This window comes from Equus przewalskii, chromosome 28 (assembly GCF_037783145.1).
Source record: "Equus przewalskii isolate Varuska chromosome 28, EquPr2, whole genome shotgun sequence".
In the NCBI taxonomy this organism is placed as follows: Eukaryota; Metazoa; Chordata; class Mammalia; order Perissodactyla; family Equidae; genus Equus; species Equus przewalskii.
The window spans coordinates 23425961-23443319 of NC_091858.1; the positions used below are offsets into that span (position 1 = coordinate 23425961).

Here is a 17359-nt window from a genome sequence, read left to right on the forward strand (position 1 = left end):
AATGAGTACTTTTTCACTATTGGATCAGATGTAAATTGAATCGAGTTTTCAAATTAAACAGAAAATGGTAAATTAGTTACCAGAATATTTTCTTTCTACCGATTTCACGGTTACTTCTGAAATTTAAACCAATATAGTATTGGCATAAATAGGAGGAAATATCTCAAGATTGCTGCAGCATTTCTCATGGCAATGACAGGATGTCCTCCATCACATTATAATAGCACAGCAAAATAATATTTTCAAAGAAAGAAAAAAACAAACAATCTCAGTACGAGAGTACCATTGTGGTCTTTTGTGTGGGTGTGTATTTTCTTCCTGTGCTTGTCCAGACACAGGTTTTGTGATACCATTGTAACTCTTGTGCAAGCACACGGTTATATTCTGCTTTTATTGCTCAGCATCCCATCATATACATTTCCCAGGGTTACCACATGGTCATTGTCATTATGATCACCACATATTTTGGATAATTTAGCCCTTTTATTATCTTGTTATGATGTCTTAAACTTTTCTATCTCTGTCCACAGCTACCACTATAATCTCACATTATAAAATATTGAAATAAAAAGCACATCTCAAAAAATACTTTGGATATAACTAATTATTAAATACAGACTGTGTTTTATTAACAAAACTATTGGGAATGCAGAAAGTCAATGAAACACTTGGACAAGCTAATGTCAACATCATGGCTTTTGTTTGAATATTGAATATCTCAAAGCACCAAATATTACAAAGAATATATCCTCTCCTGGCCAGGGTGAATGGTTTTTAGGGAATGGAAGACTTTTTTTTCTAACTTAAAATACTACTGTCCAATTGCACCATCTTTAATTAGTGTCACATAACGAATTATGAAAGAAGTAATAACCCATATGTAGTAGTTTTAGCATCCATTTTTAATATAAAATCAACAGCCCAAATCAATCTGGTCAATATGTATTATTTGAAAGTATTAAGGATATTACTGGGTAAAGGAAATGCTCCATGTCTGCTTTTTCTGTTACTAAAGCAATTGTATGTCTTTTCTCAAACTGTTTATGTTAACACTCTTAGTTTTTCTATCTTAATACAAATATTCAGAAACCACTGGAGGGGAGCATGTCAATTATGAAAATTGGCTTTTTCTCTAAATTACAGTGTCAACCAAACCAGGGTGGGATCTTCTCTCTCGCCCTCTCCCCAGCCCTTGGCCAACCTCAGAACTGCAGGAAAAACCCCACCCAAATCCATTTCTCTAGCTCAAGGTAAACAGGTAGGAGGTGATATTTGGGGTGTCTCATAAAATATACTTTCCGAGAGGCTCCTTGTCTTCGCATCTTCTCAGTGGTCCAGACCATTCCTAAGTTATCTGCCCCCACCCCTGGGATATTTACTTCCCTGGAATGTTTCCCCCTGCCTTGCCTAAGGCAGAGCACAAAGCACTGGAGGCTCGTGCCCTCCCGATTCCATTAAGAACCCTCTATCTAATGAATCAGTTTTTCCTTTGCCCCTCTTTCTTACAGCCCCCTCTCCCAACAACTCCGACACCTGTTCCAAGGGCACCTGGCCGGAAGCCTATTTCTATTCCACCACCTGGAGGAATAACTGGTAGCCCCTCCCCTCCGCCCAGGACTGGCATCCCCACACCAAGCCCGAGCACCCCGGCTCTCTCTCCCATCTGGGTGAGCTCCTTCCTTCTTTGACTTACTGAAAGCCTGTTGGGAAGTTGTGGGGTAGCCCTTGTTCTCCAGAGGCAATCAGAGGCTGGTTACTCACCCCCACCCCCACTTGCTGCCCCTTTCTCACTGAGACCCCAGGTTCTTCATGCCAATCAACCCCTAACAGCCTCCCAGCACCTCTCACTCCTCCCCCCACTTCATATCTCTTCCCACCTCACCCTCCCCCCAGCTCTCCATATGCCTGCACCTGAGTGAATTGTCTGCAGACTGCAGACAGCAGACTTCTGTGCTGGGACCAATGAGGGCAGGGGCGATGGAGTGACTCACCCAGAAGAGCCACCTTGGGCCCAAATTGAGCCTATTTTAATACTCCAGTGCGCTCTCGATGCTCAGTCTTGCTGTCACAGAGAGTTTTTCATAGTTTATGCATCAAGCTAAGGAGCAAACTAGAGATGACGGACAGAGGAAATAAATAGAGGTCTGAGTGATGCCGTTGAAGCTCATCTTCATATCCTAATTTTACTCATTTTACTGTGCTTCCTCTGTTCTCTCCAGCTGAGGTTTGTTGGGTGAGAGTGGATGCATGTCTGCGTGTGAACGCGCGTGCGTGTTTTTCATGCCACACAGCGTCTCCCTCACTTAGCTCAGTGTGCCTTTTCCTTCCCTTTTCCTTCACATCTGCTCCAGACTGATCGCATAAATCCAGATGACATAGATTTAGAAAATGAGCCCTGGTATAAATTCTTTTCAGAACTGGAGTTTGGACGCCCGGTAAGTGAGGCTAGACTATTAATATAAGAAAACTAGGAGAATGTTGTTTGATTTATAAAACCTATTATCAGAAGAGACAGGTGTCATTTAGAGAACAAAAGTTGAATGTGTACTATGTGCACAAATTTGGTACGTTTAGCCCACATTCACTTCTGTACCAAATGCTGAGACATGTCCTATATAGTTTTTCTTTACCACCAAATCATGCCTTAGGATCACTTTGTATCTAAGCAAACTCAAAATGTGGAGATAGTTTCTATCCTAGAATATTCAGACAATTATTACCGATTTATAGAAGATTTATATTTGTTGACAGCCCATTTTGGTCTAGTTCAATCAGAAGAGCACCATGACATTTATAGTAACCATTACTATTATTATCACTCCCATTTGCTGAGGAATCACCAACCACCTGGACAGTGCTGGGTTCGGTACTCATTGCCTCAGTGAGTCCTCACAATGCCTCCCCAATAAGAAGAAACTAGAGACAGGAGGGGTTAAGTAATTTGCCCAGGACAGTAAGTGGCAGACTCAGAAGTTAAACCCAGGCCTATGAAACAAACATACAAACAAACTCTGAGCAATTGCCACTATAATTTACTTCCAGGATATTCCCACTATACATTATCTCATTTGCTCTTAAGGATACAAGGAAAGGGAAAAATAAGGGAACCCTCTGGACCTTGAGTTCTAGTCTTGCTAGTAGAAGCCCCCACCACCTCTAGTCCCCAAACCCCTACCAAAGGTGGACCTTAGAAGAACTGCGTAGTCTGTTTGGGATACACAGTTACCCCAAGCCTCAAATGACAACTTCCTTTATTAACTCAAGTTTTACTGGGGAACCCTGCCTCCCAGCAGAAGTGCATGTGATGTCTGTCAATCAACATGTTTTTTATACTCTTACTGGTGTTTCTGAATTTTAAACTCTTAAAGAACATACCATTTACACCGCACAGAATTTTACTAAAGATCGGAGAGTGCAGTGGTTTTTCTACCATATCATATACTGATTTATATACTCACATAGTGATCGTATACTGTAGACTGGGTGGTTATGTAGTCTCTCTTCTCCACCAAAACGCAAAGGAGACTTGGCTCGATTCATTGTATCTCATTGAACTGGATCAAAAGTGACTGTAAATGAATATAAACCAAAGAATTTTTCCTAGAATTTCTATACCTAATAGGGGGAATGTTTTTTTTCATTTTTTTTCCTAATTTGTATCCAAGTATTCACGTGAATCCATTTTGTTTTAGAGAAAAAAAATTCTCTAGCTTTATTTTATATGTCTTGTTATTGTTGATTAGACAGTTCAGAGGGAACTTAGCAATTTCTGTTCTAAGCCGAAATTATCAGCATTTTCTATAATCATTTTCAGCCACACGTGGAAACTCACCAGCATGCTATCCACCTGCTCCTTTTAATATTTCTTTAATATACCTTGCATTCCTCTGTGGCTGGAGACTAGGAGTGCTAATTTTGATGTGATGAAATGAGTTTACAAATATACTAATCAAGTCACTAGTAATTTTGCCCAGTGCTTGAGAATATTTACGAACGTTGCACCCTTCCTAGGCCACCCCCATGTTTCCATTCATGTCACTCTTTATGTGTACCCGATGCTGTCGGCACTCAATTTCTAACTGTTGTCACCTTTTCCACATGTTCATTCCTTGCTGCCATTGATTCTCCTCATTCCATCTCTACACCTCTGCTTATGTGGTGCGTCTACACCCAGCCTCCTAAAAAGGCTCTGGACTATGTTCAAGATCACTCTTCTGGTGTTTCCAATGAGGTAAAAACAAATTATTCTCTATTTCAGATTTCTCTCTTAGGAGCTGTTACTGTGATTCTGAACATCCGTGCTTTGGAATTCACTAGAGTGTCTAAGCTATTTCTGAAACTCTGACTTGGCATCATTGTGTTGCATCCGGTATCATTGCTTGGGCATTGATTATACCAAAGTTATCGGCTCTTTCTGAAATGTAGGTGAAGAATCATTCCAACCCTAACTTTCAGTGGAATTCTTCAGTGCAGTCCTGGCATCCAGGGACCATCAAAAATCAAAAGTAGGGGCAGGCCTGATGGCGCAGTGGTTAAGTTCGTACATTTCACTTTGGCAGGCCAGGGTTCACCAGTTCAGATCCCAGGCATGGACCTACCCACCACTTGTCAAGCCATGCTGTGGCAGGTGTTCCACATATAAAGTAGAGAAAGATGGGCATGGATGTTAGCTCAGGACCAATCTTCCTCAGCAAAAAGAGGAAGATTGGTGGCAGATGTTAGCTCAGGGCTTAATCTCCCTCAAAAAAACAAAAAAAAATTTTTAATTAAGAAAGAAACAAAAAAGGCAGAAATAATCCAGAATCAAAAGCTTTTTATCCTGCTCTCTGCAAAGACAAGTAAAATTATTTTGGAAAGCAGATTTAGGACTCATTGGTGGACACTAGCAAAAGTGACAGTTTTGCTAAACATCAGCCATCTAACGCTTCCCTGTGGAAATTCTTAGAAGCAGCTAGGGTGGGAGGAATGTGAATAAACTGGTTTTTGCAGTAGTTTTCACACAGTAGTTTCTCTGTGGTCCTAAGTAAATACAAAAACGCTTAATAAGTATCTTATTTTCATTGAAAAGTCTTAACTCTGCTAATATATGCAACTAGAAAATAAAACTAGTAGGGTACCTGTGCTGCAAGAAGTACCACTGCCACATGGTGGTGCCAACTGGAATTGCAGGCACAGGCTCAAGAGGAAACACCCAACTTTCTAGAGTTTGAGTTTGCAATTCCAAATTATTTCTCCTGTGCATCAGAGTGTATAATAAAACAGAGAAGTGATCAAAATATTTATGTATTAAATAAAAAGTAAAATAGAGTAATCAGGAACATTCTGGGTTACTGAATGTGGTCTTTCTAAAGGCTTGTGTTTTGTAGACAGGCAGATAATCTGAAGAAAATCAAATATAACCAGCAGATCTATTCTGTATGTTATGTTACCTTCATGTCTAAAGAAAGGGTATTATTTCAACAGATGAACAACCCAAGAATTTACTTTGGAATTCAATTCAGTCAGATATTTCTCTCATATATTTTGGTCAGATATTCCAAGGATGTTTTTAAGGCAGCTGGTCCATTGAGAACTGAAATGGGACTTAGAGAGCACCATGTCCAACTCATTCATTTTTAAGTCAAGAAAAGTAGAGCCCAACAATTTTAAGAAATATGTCCAAAATCGCAGGGTGAGATGGTGGCAAATTAAAAATAAAGCACAGACCTCTTAACCTTGGCTTCAGAGCTATTTCCCTTTTACCATACTTCTTAGCACTTTCCAGAGAAGTAGTTAGAGCCTAAATCTTTTAGAAACAAATTATTTACTTAATACTATTCCTTATTAACTAGCAATTTCTGTGAAATAAGTTCCTATAATTAACGTTACACAATAATTCTTGGGCTAAAAATAGTAGAAACAATTCTATATATTCTATAATGTTATGGTAGTGGGGAAAAAAATCATGTAAAAAAGCACTTTGCGGATGCTTAAACTGACTTGCTATTATCTCTTTGGGGTTGAAAGAGTGTTGTGTGATTCTGATGGCATATTAACTACTTTATTAATTTCATATCATAGTTTTTTCAGAGTGTAAACAAAACACTGATAAGGTACTGGATTCTGTCTTTAATAACCTTTTGGAAAACATTCCTGGTAAAGTTTGTAATTGATTAGACATTACCATAGCTACCATTTATCGAGTGCCTAGTATATGCCATGAATAACAACTTTTAATCCATAAATAAAACTGGAAACTGGCATTAATGAAGAACAATTAAGGCTCTTTAAGCAAAGTTTGATCACATGATCACTTAGCAGAAAGAGTCATACTTTATTAAGATGACCTTTGTTTAGATGTGTTAAAATAATGGTAACATGTAAATACTCAGTAGATCATAATAAGTAAAATAGGTTACCTCTTTTCTGGAGATGATTTCCATCTCAGGATGAGTACCATTCATATAACTATCAGACAAGTTTTTCTCTCAGTCATCCATCTAGATTTTTTACTGTTATAATTTAATACTGAACCTTTTCCTTTGAGTATACACAACATCGCAAAACTGGTTTCAGTTTATTTTGGATTGTGGAAACCAGCGCAAGGGGGAATAATTGTAGTTTCTTAGCCTAAGTCTAAAGTACAAGTAATTTATCAGTGTAGAGGCTTCTCTTCTTGCACCATGTTTTATTTCATATTACAGCATCGTTTAGGCTCATCCCAAGCTGATGATTCAAAATTTCTGACCACTCTAGTGGTGTTCTAAGAATGTTCTGGAACTGATGCTTTTTGATGATCAACTGTGGTTTGTGGTTGGGCGTCCCATGAAAGCTGTGATCCGCACACACAGATGGCAAAGCGCTGAGGCTCTTTGGTGTTGCTCCTCTTCAAACACGTGAAATTAGTATTTCTAAATCAGAATATAATTATCTGATTTTATTTATTTACTTGTTTGCCTTCCTTCTTATTTAGTATTTATCTTTCCACCTTTCCAGTGTCTGAGCCAGAGTTCAGCAAGTTAAAATAATCATGTAAACATATCAGATTAGCAGACCAGGTGTTGTTTTTTTTTTTCTCATTTTACATTTGTTGAGAACTTAGCAATGTAAATATTTTCTAGGGACTAAAAATATGAGAATCTGCTTTTTGTGTTTAAAATGGGGGAAATATTCTCTTGCAGGGAGATACTTTTGTTTGTTTCTGGGCAAGATCCCATTCTCATTCAGTAAAATGGAATTAAATGAAAATATTAGTTAATAGAAGCAATTTTAGTGGCATGCATAAAGGGGCTTGTCAGACTGATCTATATAAAGAATCTCAAGATGATGAACTAATATTTTAATTGGTTAATTGGTGCTAATTTACAAAGAGAAAGTAAAGTTATAGAAATAGTTTTAAAAGTGTGGTTTAATTTCCACTAAGTAGATTTTTAATAATCTGGTAAGATATTTCTGTGTGATAGGAACTTAAGATAAAATTTGTCAAATTCTGCCTTTCTGGTTGGCATTTTTAAGCTTTTACATGAAAGAATATTTTCAAACTAGAATTTCAGTTCTTCATCAGACCAAAGTTTGTGAGGAAGAATTCGTCATCAATATGACCAAACCGTACAGTATATACAGTAGTCTGTACACATAGTCTTATCCATATATGCACTTGTGTACGTTTCCCCAGACATTCTAGACATCATGCCATAACTTCTTTCATCTTAAATAGACAAGAGCTCAATACTGGTCCTCTCTTGCCTTTTAGATATTTCAACAATTATTCCAGTAGATGGCCATGGGAAGTGAAAAATTCACATCTAACACTTTTGCTTAATATCTGTTTTATTGTACGATTCAGAATGGAGGAGTATGAAAGTGGTGTGTACAATAAGCATTTGGCATTACTTATCAATTTATATTATCTATTTTCCTTTGTTTCTACAACCATAGAAAACTGAGAGTTGGTTTTCTGACAAAAATATTAAAACCCCACTTTAAAAAAAAAAAATTTTGGTTCATTAAATCATTTACTTGAAACTAACCCTGAACTTAACTATTTTGAAAGATATAGATCTGTACCTGAGTTAAGTGCCAGGTATTTTAGTTTAATTTCAAACCAAATTCTGTGGTTTTTATTAAAATGTCATGTCTATATTGACAGATGAAAGATGTCTCAAGTTCTGCCTGAATTTTCTGTTTTAAAGATAATACCTGGCAACCGGACAAAAAATGCATAAAGAAGGTTTATGTCTTACAGGGACTGAATGATGACTACAAATATTTTTTTTAAAACATCAAACCACTCCTTGATGTAGGAAATTTCTACTTACAGTCTATTTTTCTCCATGAAGGAGTGGTTATTAATTTTTGTTTCTTCCCCCAGGCAACGTTTGGGTTATGAATAATTTGAGTTACACGGAGAAATACAGTGCAGTATATCAGAAGGGAAAGGAGAAAGGAAGAAAGTAGAAATCAGATTACATGATTTCTTTTGGGGAAGACATTTTATGATCATAACAGATGGTATTTTTAATCTCAATTTTGATAATATTCTTTTTAGGATACCTAACTTAATGTCCATGGACATGTGAACTTTTGCCATAGTAAAAGTTTTCATGGAACGATTTTTCTATTTTCACAGGCCTCCTTGTATCAATCCTCTATAGACAGAAGCTTGGAAAGACCCAGTAGGTAAGAATCTCATTATATCATGCAACCAGAATATTCTATACCAGGGGTTACTTTTCAATAGTAATACTATTCAGTAAAATAGTAATGAGGATGATGTTATCACTCATTTTTATTTTAAGCACCATACTCTTTAAAGTTGTTTTATTTTGTTCCTGCATTATTTTATATGATCATATTCAAGAATTTATAAAAATTAAGTGAAATAATTCTGTATTCCTTTACAGAGTGGGAAATTCTTCCCTTCCCTATCTCCTCTATACCCAGTTTTCTTTTCTTTAAATGAGGATTATAGTGGGCCAGCCCGATGGCAAAGTGGTTAAGTTTGCACACTCTGCTTCAGCGGCCCAGGGTTCACAGGTTCAGATCCTGGGTGCAGACCTACACACTGCTCATCAAGCCACACTGTGGCAGCATCCCACATAAAATAGAGGCGGATTGGCACAGATGTTAGTTCAGTGACAATCTTCCTCAAACAAAAAGAGGAAGATTGGCAATAGATGTTAGCTCAGGGCCAATCTTCCTCACACACACACAAATTAAATGGGGATTATAAACATCTAATTTTCAATATTGTGAGATGACATATGGTAATATATTTGAAAAAATTTGATAAATTATAAAACATTTTCTAAATTATATTTGTTCATTATACTCAACCACGCAAATCAGAAATACTGTTACTGCCAATAAATGAGCACTTACTCTGTGCTGGGCCTTCTAAGCACATAAACGTTTCCAATTCTTAAGACACCACTATGTGTCAAGTACCATTATCCCCGTTTTATCTCTGAGTAAACTGAAACTTAGGCTCTATAACTTACCAAGTTTACACAGTTGGCAAGGAGCAGAGACAAAGTAGAATTGAACCAAATAGCTTGTAACCGCTAGTCCTAACTGCCCGAAGAGTCTGCCAAGGTAAGTTCTGTTGATGGGCTTCAAATTATCACATAATTTAAAATACTACAGAAATTCAGACACAGCTCAAAAGCAGTATTGAATAATACAAACTCCCAGCCATGCTGTACCAACAGCAAATATTTGTATAACCTTCATTTTCCCTTCTCTGGATTTCTATCAACAGAAGTAGAAAACTTTGTAATTGGGCCCTTTGTAACTTGGGTTCATGAGTGCCACATAACGACGACATTAATGTCACTAAGAAAGGAGCTCCCTCAACTCCTCCTTTTGTATCTTTTACATCTATACTTGCACCTAAAATGTTAGAATTTTAGAGTTCTGATCTGACCTGAGGATTGTTATAAAGACACACTGACCCTCACATGGCAGGAGAATCACGGCAAAAACAGGTCTTGGAGAAGATGGGCGTCCTCTTTAGAAGAGTTCAGACAAACTCTGAGGTCAGGCTCCACCTCTGTACTTGCAAAGCGTGGGGCTTCCATTTACTCATTTGTAAACCAATGATAACAGGACATACTTCATAGGCTTGCTGTGCAGGCTACATAGGACGATAATGTCGGTAGGGCAGATAGCATACTGCTGGCTCCTAGGAGCTGGTGTTGCTGTTGCTGCTGCTGTTGATGTAATTTTATCAAATGATTTGACAGACAGCGTGCTGGGTGGTGTATATATATCTTCATTCACTAATGTTTGTTTTAAAGGATACTGTACTCAGGCCCAGAACCATGATAAAAATTTCCTGCCATTATAGACTGTTGACATCATTTAATACAACTGGGTGACAGAACTCTTTAAGAGTCTATTTGCTGACCAGATCACTGGTCATTCATTATTTGAATACGAAAATGTCGGAATTCCAATGCAAGGTTTCTAAAGCTAAGATTATTAGGCAAAGCTATAGGGAATTCTTGAAGTAAGAGAAATTTATCTCACCAGGTGTCTTCCTCTTTTCCAATCCTTTCCTCCATTTGGCATCCCTCCTCTGGATGTATTCCTGTTATTGGAACTCTTCTTCATGGAAAAAGATACATGATGCAAATCATAACACTGAATTATCAGTCACAACATATTACACTAGTAGGATAATTTTTACTTTAAGAGATGATTATAAACTTACGTCCATACAAAAACCTGCACATGAATATTCATGTCAGCTTTATTTATAATTGCCAAGACTTGGAAGCGACCAATATGTCCTTCAAAAGGTCTTTATCCATTGGCAAACAAACTGTGGTACATCCATATAATGGAATATTATTCAACAATAAAAAGAAATGAGCTCTCCAGCCACAAAAAAACATGGAGAAACCTTAAAAGCATATTGCTAAGTGGAAGAAGCCAAACTGAAAAGGCTACGTACTGTTGATTCCAACAATATGACATTCTGGAAAAGGCAAAACTGGAGACAGTGCAAAGATGAGTGGTTGCCAAGTGTTCAGGGAGAGGGAGGGACAAAGAGGTGGAGTACACGGGCTTTTGATGGCAATGACACTATTCTATATGATACAGTAGTGATGGTCACATGACATTATACATTTGTCAAAACTCATAGGATGTTCAACTGAAAACGTGAACCCTGTGAAACTATGGGCTTTCATTACATTTAATCATAATGTGTCAATATGAGTCATCAACTGTAACAAATGTACCACATGAATAGAAGATGTCAATAACAGGGGAAACTATGTGCTAGGGAAAAAGGAGTGTGACAGCTCCCCCTTACCTGTGGGAGTTACCTTCCAAGACCCCCAGTGAATACTTACACCCACAGATAGCACGGAACCCTATATATACTATGTTTTGTCCTACACATACCTACTGTGATGAAGTTTAATTTATAAATTAGGCACACTAAGACACTAACAACAATAACTAATAATAAAATAGAACAACTATAAAAATGTACCGTAATAAAAGCCGCCATAGATCTTAGCAACCTCAACATATGATTTTTTTTCTTTCCTTATTAAGTCAAGAATTTTCACTTTTTCACTTAAAGGAAGCACTTTACAGCTTCTCTTTGGCACATCCAAATTACAAGCATCACAACTCTTGCACTTTGGAGACGTTATTAAGGAAAATAAGGGTTCCTTGAACACAGGCACTGTGATAGTGGGACAGTCGATCTGATAACCCAAACAGCTACTAAGTGACTAATGGGCAGGTAGCATATACAGTGTGGATCCACTGGACAAGACGTCACACCCCATGAGACTGAGCGAGGCTGCGAGACTTCATCACGCTACTCAGAACGGCATGCAATTTAAAACTTATGAATTGTTTATTTCTGGAGTTTTTTCGTTTAATATTTTCAGACCACCATTGACCATGGGTAACTGAAACCGCGGAAAGCAAAACCACAGATAAGGGGGATTACCCTAGATGGAAATTCTCCGTACTTTTCCGTCAATTTTTCTGTAAACCTCAACCTGCTCTAAAAAACAAAAAAATGCCTATTAATTTTTTATAGAGGTCATTATAAAGAAATAGTGTTTAATGTCAAGGAATGAATTCTTCAAAATCCAGTTTGGGGGATGCGAGATGAGCTGTACCGCTGTCACTGGTAAATTCCACCAGTCTTTCCAGTTCACGTGTTAACCTCCTCCAGCACCAACCAGACTGAAGCCCATTCCTTCTTTCAGTTCCGCGAGCATGGCCAGTGACTTCAGGAAAAGGAGGAAGAGCGAGCCTGCAGTGGGGCAGCCGAGGGCCTTGGGGGATCCCAGTGCAAGCAGGATGAGCCCCGGTCGAGCCGACCTCCCGGGATCCAGCGCCTCCCTGACAAAGTCTTTCACCAGTTCTTCTCCTTCTTCTCCATCAAGAGCAAAAGGTGAGCAGCAAGAAATTGACGTGTGAACAATTTACCAGTGTAAGTGTTCGCGTAGACTACCCTACGAGAGCTGGTCTAGTCATAAATAGCCAGAGATTGTTAGCATGTGACTACAATGTCTTGGATAAAATATAGTTTCAGAACAACAGCTTTCTTTACACACAGACTAAATCAGGTTGGTGACCCATTTGAGAGGCTTAAAGGACTATCATCTGTTAATGCTTTTTTCCTCCCAATATATCATTTGCATTTTTTTTTTGAGCAAAGTAATTTATTGTCAGGCTATTAAAAGATTATGCTTATAAACACTTGCATATTGTCAAATTTTTCTAATGTTACTACAACTAGCAAAATTAGTCAAATTTATAGAATAGAAATTAAAAGCAGAAACAGAGGATATTGTTGCCTGAAACATAAGTTGGTTTTTTTAAATTCTAGATAAAAATTTGCCTCATCTCAGAAAGTCATTTCTTTAATCATTTGCTCTATATTTTGGTCAATGTTCAGATACACAGTAGAATAGCCATGTTCTGCATGTAACATAGTGTTCAATTCCCAACAGTGCAGTAGTAAAAACTAACTGGTTTCAAGCCATAATTATAAAACTTAGATATTACCAAGCCATTTTTCCTTATGGCCTGTCTCCTCTCTGGAAATTCAGTGAGTTTTGTTGAAAGGGACTAAGTCACTCCTTCAGGTCTCAGAAATACCATTTGGTGCATTACTGATGCCATAACAGGAGTATTCCTAAGATGGACATTGAGGACTGAACCAGCACCCATAGTTACCCAGGGCTATACCAAATTTGAGGTGCCACAGTCTCCTCCCATCTCCTGGGGTTGCAGCAGAAGAGAGAAGGAATTTGAAATGTGTGAAGAAAGTGAGTTCTAACAGAAATTTCCATAAAATACCAGTGATTCAGCTGCACGTATGAAATGTAGGCACTAGAGGTGTTGCCATGTGTTGGTTAAAGCTAAGTGGCCGTTAATTTGTGTGCAAAAGCTCAGCTGGTTTTGAGGACTGGGCTCTGAATGGCTGGGAGGTGCCAGGTCTCTTCCACGGCCCAGGGAAGCTGTGAGAGTAACTAGAGGGTTCAGCGAGGATGAGCCCCTTCTTTATACCTTTCCTCAATTAGCAGAGGGAGGTATCTTTATCAGATTCTACTCGTTTATGCAAACAAGTATCTTAAGGTAACACATAGGTCATGAAATTCATTGATTCATTCTGCTCAGATGCTACCCAAAAGTTAAAAGAATTCTGATTAACTTAGATATTCGTTTTCATCTTAGGGAGCCTTAAGTCAACTTCCTTTCCCAAATATTACATACCTACTTAAAGTACTTATCTACTTTTGAAGAATTTGGGGAAGATTGTAAGGCAGGAGCTGTCGATAGAGGTATTTTCCTCCACTAGGCCTCTTTCTAAGAAGAAAATGTCCCATTAGATGTAATTTGGCCTCTTGTTTGTAGGTCAACTCACCAAAGCAAAAGAAAAGAATATTTCCATACGTATTCCAAACTGAGGTCAGGTATAGCTCTCTATTAGCAAGTTGCAAATGACTTTTTAAAAAGACCCTCCGTGGAAAAAAGCAAAATGCATTTATCTATGATGAAAGCTTTACATTATATCCAGTTATCCTTATAAGAACCTTTGCAATAAGAGGTTAAAGGTAGAGAAATTAAAGAGGTAAATTAGTTTATTTAAAGAGGCACTAATTATTTTTTTCTTGGAGAAATATTAGCAGCAATGGTTCACAGCATCTTGATTTTGCAATTTTGGAGAATACTTTGTCTTACAGCTTTGTTATCTAATGCCCATGAAAAATTATTTGATACAGTTATGGGAGTATTAATTAAATGTAAATATATAAATTGCTTTTTACCTCTCTAGTATGATAAATCAAATAAGACTCAAATCCTGACCTTATTGAATTAATTAGATGTATATAACACTTTTGGCATTAATTGCTAAAACTTTAAATTACCACCAGGTCATGCTACTAGCTTATGAGGTACTGTTGTGTTTTTGGCATACCATATTTGCAGAAGGATATAGACGAATGTAATAGAAATAGGTGTATTAGCTACACCAATTACTTTTTATACATGGTTTTGGAAACTCTAACATCTTCAAATCTACATTCGTTTAAAAAGTATTGCCATGCTTTAGAATTAGACCTTTCTTTCTAAAGTTGAAGCTACATGTGTAATCAGTATCTAAACTATACTCTAACCCCTCTCTCTTTGTTGTGCTATCTGACGCTAACTGACATGCTCTCCTCTTTGTGAACCTTTTAACTTCTCCAAATGTCTCTCTTCCACCACGCTGCCCTGGATCAAAAGGTGGGGATGATAGCAAAATGTGTCCATCCCTTTGCAGTTACTCAGGGCTCAACGGCATCCCCTCCAATGAGTTAGATTACTGTAACACTTACAGACAGCATTTGGATGTCCCGCGGGACTCCCAGAGGGCCATTACTTTCAAGAATGGCTGGCAAATGGCCCGACAGAACGCAGAGATCTGGAGCAGCACCGAAGAAACGGTATCCCCCAAAATCAAGTCCCGTAGCTGTGATGATCTCTTAAATGATGACTGCGACAGCTTCCCCGATGCGAAAACCAAGTCGGAAAGCATGGGCTCTCTGCTATGTGAAGAGGACGCCAAGGAGCCCTGCCCCATCACGTGGGCTTCTGCCTACATCCAGGAGGGCCGGGGTAATGGCAGATCAAGGCTTCGACACAGGTCAGCCCACGACGCCCCAGGGTTCCTAAAATTGTACAAGAAAATGCACCGCATTAACCGCAAGGATTTGATGAATTCCGAGGTGATTTGCTCCGTGAAGTCGAGGATAATGCAGTATGAGAAGGAGCAGCAGCACAAGGGACTGCTCCATGGGTGGAGCCAGTCCTCCACCGAGGAGGTGCCCAGGGACATGGTACCCACCCGCATTTCTGAATTTGAGAAGTTGATTCAAAAGTCCAAATCCATGCCCAATTTGGGAGATGGTATGTTGTCTCCTGTAACCCTAGACCCCCAACAAAATGGGTTATGTCCCAAAAGGCGATTTTCCATTGAGTCTTTGCTGGAAGAAGAAAATCAAAGTCGACACCCTTCTCAGGTACAACAAAGCCACAAGTCGAAAGCCCTGGTGCCAATTCACATCGAAGTCACCAGTGAGGAGCAGCCGAGAACTCATGTGGAGTTTTCTGATAGTGACCAAGACGGAGTTGTGTCCGACCACAGTGATTACATCCATGTAGAAGGATCCTCCTTTTGCAGTGAGAGTGACTTTGATCACTTTTCTTTCACATCCTCTGAAAGTTTTTATGGCTCCAGCCACCATCACCACCACCACCACCACCACCATCACCGGCACCTCATCAGCTCCTGCAAAGGGAGATGTCCTGCATCCTACACCCGATTTACCACAATGCTAAAACACGAAAGAGCTAAACATGAGCATCCCGAAGAGCCCAAAAGACAACAAATGGACCCTGGCCTTTCTAAACTTGCATTTCTAGTCAGCCCTGTGCCTTTCCGAAGGAAAAAAAGTTCCACTCCCAAAAAACAGACTGAAAAGGCAAAATGTAAAACGTCTGTATTTGAGGCTCTGGACTCTGCCCTTAAAGACATTTGTGACCAAATTAAAGCTGAAAAGAGAAGGGGAAGTCTGCCAGACAACAGTATATTGCACCGTCTTATTAGTGAACTGCTGCCGGATATTCCCGAAAGGAATTCCTCACTTAACGCTCTGAAAAGGAGCCCCATGCACCAGCCTTTCCACCCACTGCCTCAAGATGGTGCTATTCATTGTCCATTGTACCAGAACGATTGTGGGAGAATGCCTCACAGTGGCTCTTTCCAAGATGGAGACACCACCACCACCAGCTGCCACCACCAAGATCATGAGAATGCACTGAGTCTCCAAGGTGGATGAACTTTTCTTTCTTTTTCCTTGTGGTTCAGATACCCACCCTCCAGCTCTTTCATTTTCCATTCCTACATCTCATCATGCTTGAGCTGTGAGACCACTTGGCATCGTTATGTGTTGCGAAGCAAATGCTTGTTGTGCAGACATGTCTTACTGAATAGTCCTCATGTGCCCATCTGATATTTGGACTTGATGTGTGGCTTAAAGTGATCATCGATTCACAAAAATTCACTCATTCGAATCAAAAGGGTTTTGAAAACCATTTTGTAGCTTCATGTTAGCCTTGAAACAACTGTCGCTCACATTGCAACAGCAAATTAAACATTTACCGTTTTAAAAAGATTTCAAAACAGAAACCATAGTGCATATCAGTGTCTTTGGTTCTGACAACTTTGCATTAGCTCTTTTTTTGGTTGTAAAATTAATCAAACCCAATAGTTTAATAGCCTTTTCCTTGATTTTTATATTAACTTTATAATCATTCACTCAATAATTTGCTCACATTCTGTATAGAATATACTATATTAAAATACTCAGGGAGCAAAACTGTAATATGTAAAGTAGTAATTGGTGGATGATTAAAAGAGAGTAAGACTTAATAATTTTCTCCATTTAAAGGACACAATTGGCATAAAATTTTTGTGAATGTGTCTTTAAGCTGTCTGTATAAAAAATCTCATTTCCATCACTCAGTGTATCCATTTTCTCTTCCTTTCCATTATGTAATTTGTTTTCTGTGTCTGCTAAAATGATCCAATATTGACATTTGAATTAGACCATTTAGGTTAATAGTGACTCTCAACTCTGTTTTCATAGACAGATTAGCACCTTGCAGTGGGAACACATGGACAAATTGCAACTCAAATGCAGACAACGTTTTTTGAGGTTTAAGTAACTGAAAAGCACAGGTGTTTTGATATTTTTATATAATTCTTTTCATTAATTCTTAAAGTGCATCTGTTTACTATGTAAATTTTAAGAATCTGGAATGAACATTCCAGACCGAAATTTGGATCAACACC

General features: G+C 38.5%; 1 protein-coding gene across 50 annotated transcripts in view; it reads left to right on the top strand.

Annotated features, from left to right (window-relative positions):
- The window catches only part of SORBS2 (sorbin and SH3 domain containing 2), a 332515-nt gene that overhangs the window by 280198 nt on the left and 34958 nt on the right, over positions 1-17359 (top strand). For 12 of the 50 annotated variants that reach the window (XM_070599016.1, XM_070599030.1, XM_070599019.1 and 9 more), the window contains 4 exons: positions 2352-2435; positions 4175-4231; positions 8609-8658; positions 12219-12406. In XM_070599016.1, coding sequence (XP_070455117.1) covers positions 2352-2435; positions 4175-4231; positions 8609-8658; positions 12219-12406 — 379 coding nt within the window. Of the gene's footprint in view, positions 1-1508; positions 1668-2351; positions 2436-4174; positions 4232-8608; positions 8659-12218; positions 12407-14748; positions 16336-17359 lie in introns of all 50 variants that reach the window. The other 38 variants (XM_070598998.1, XM_070599003.1, XM_070598997.1 and 35 more) reach the window with 8 other exon arrangements.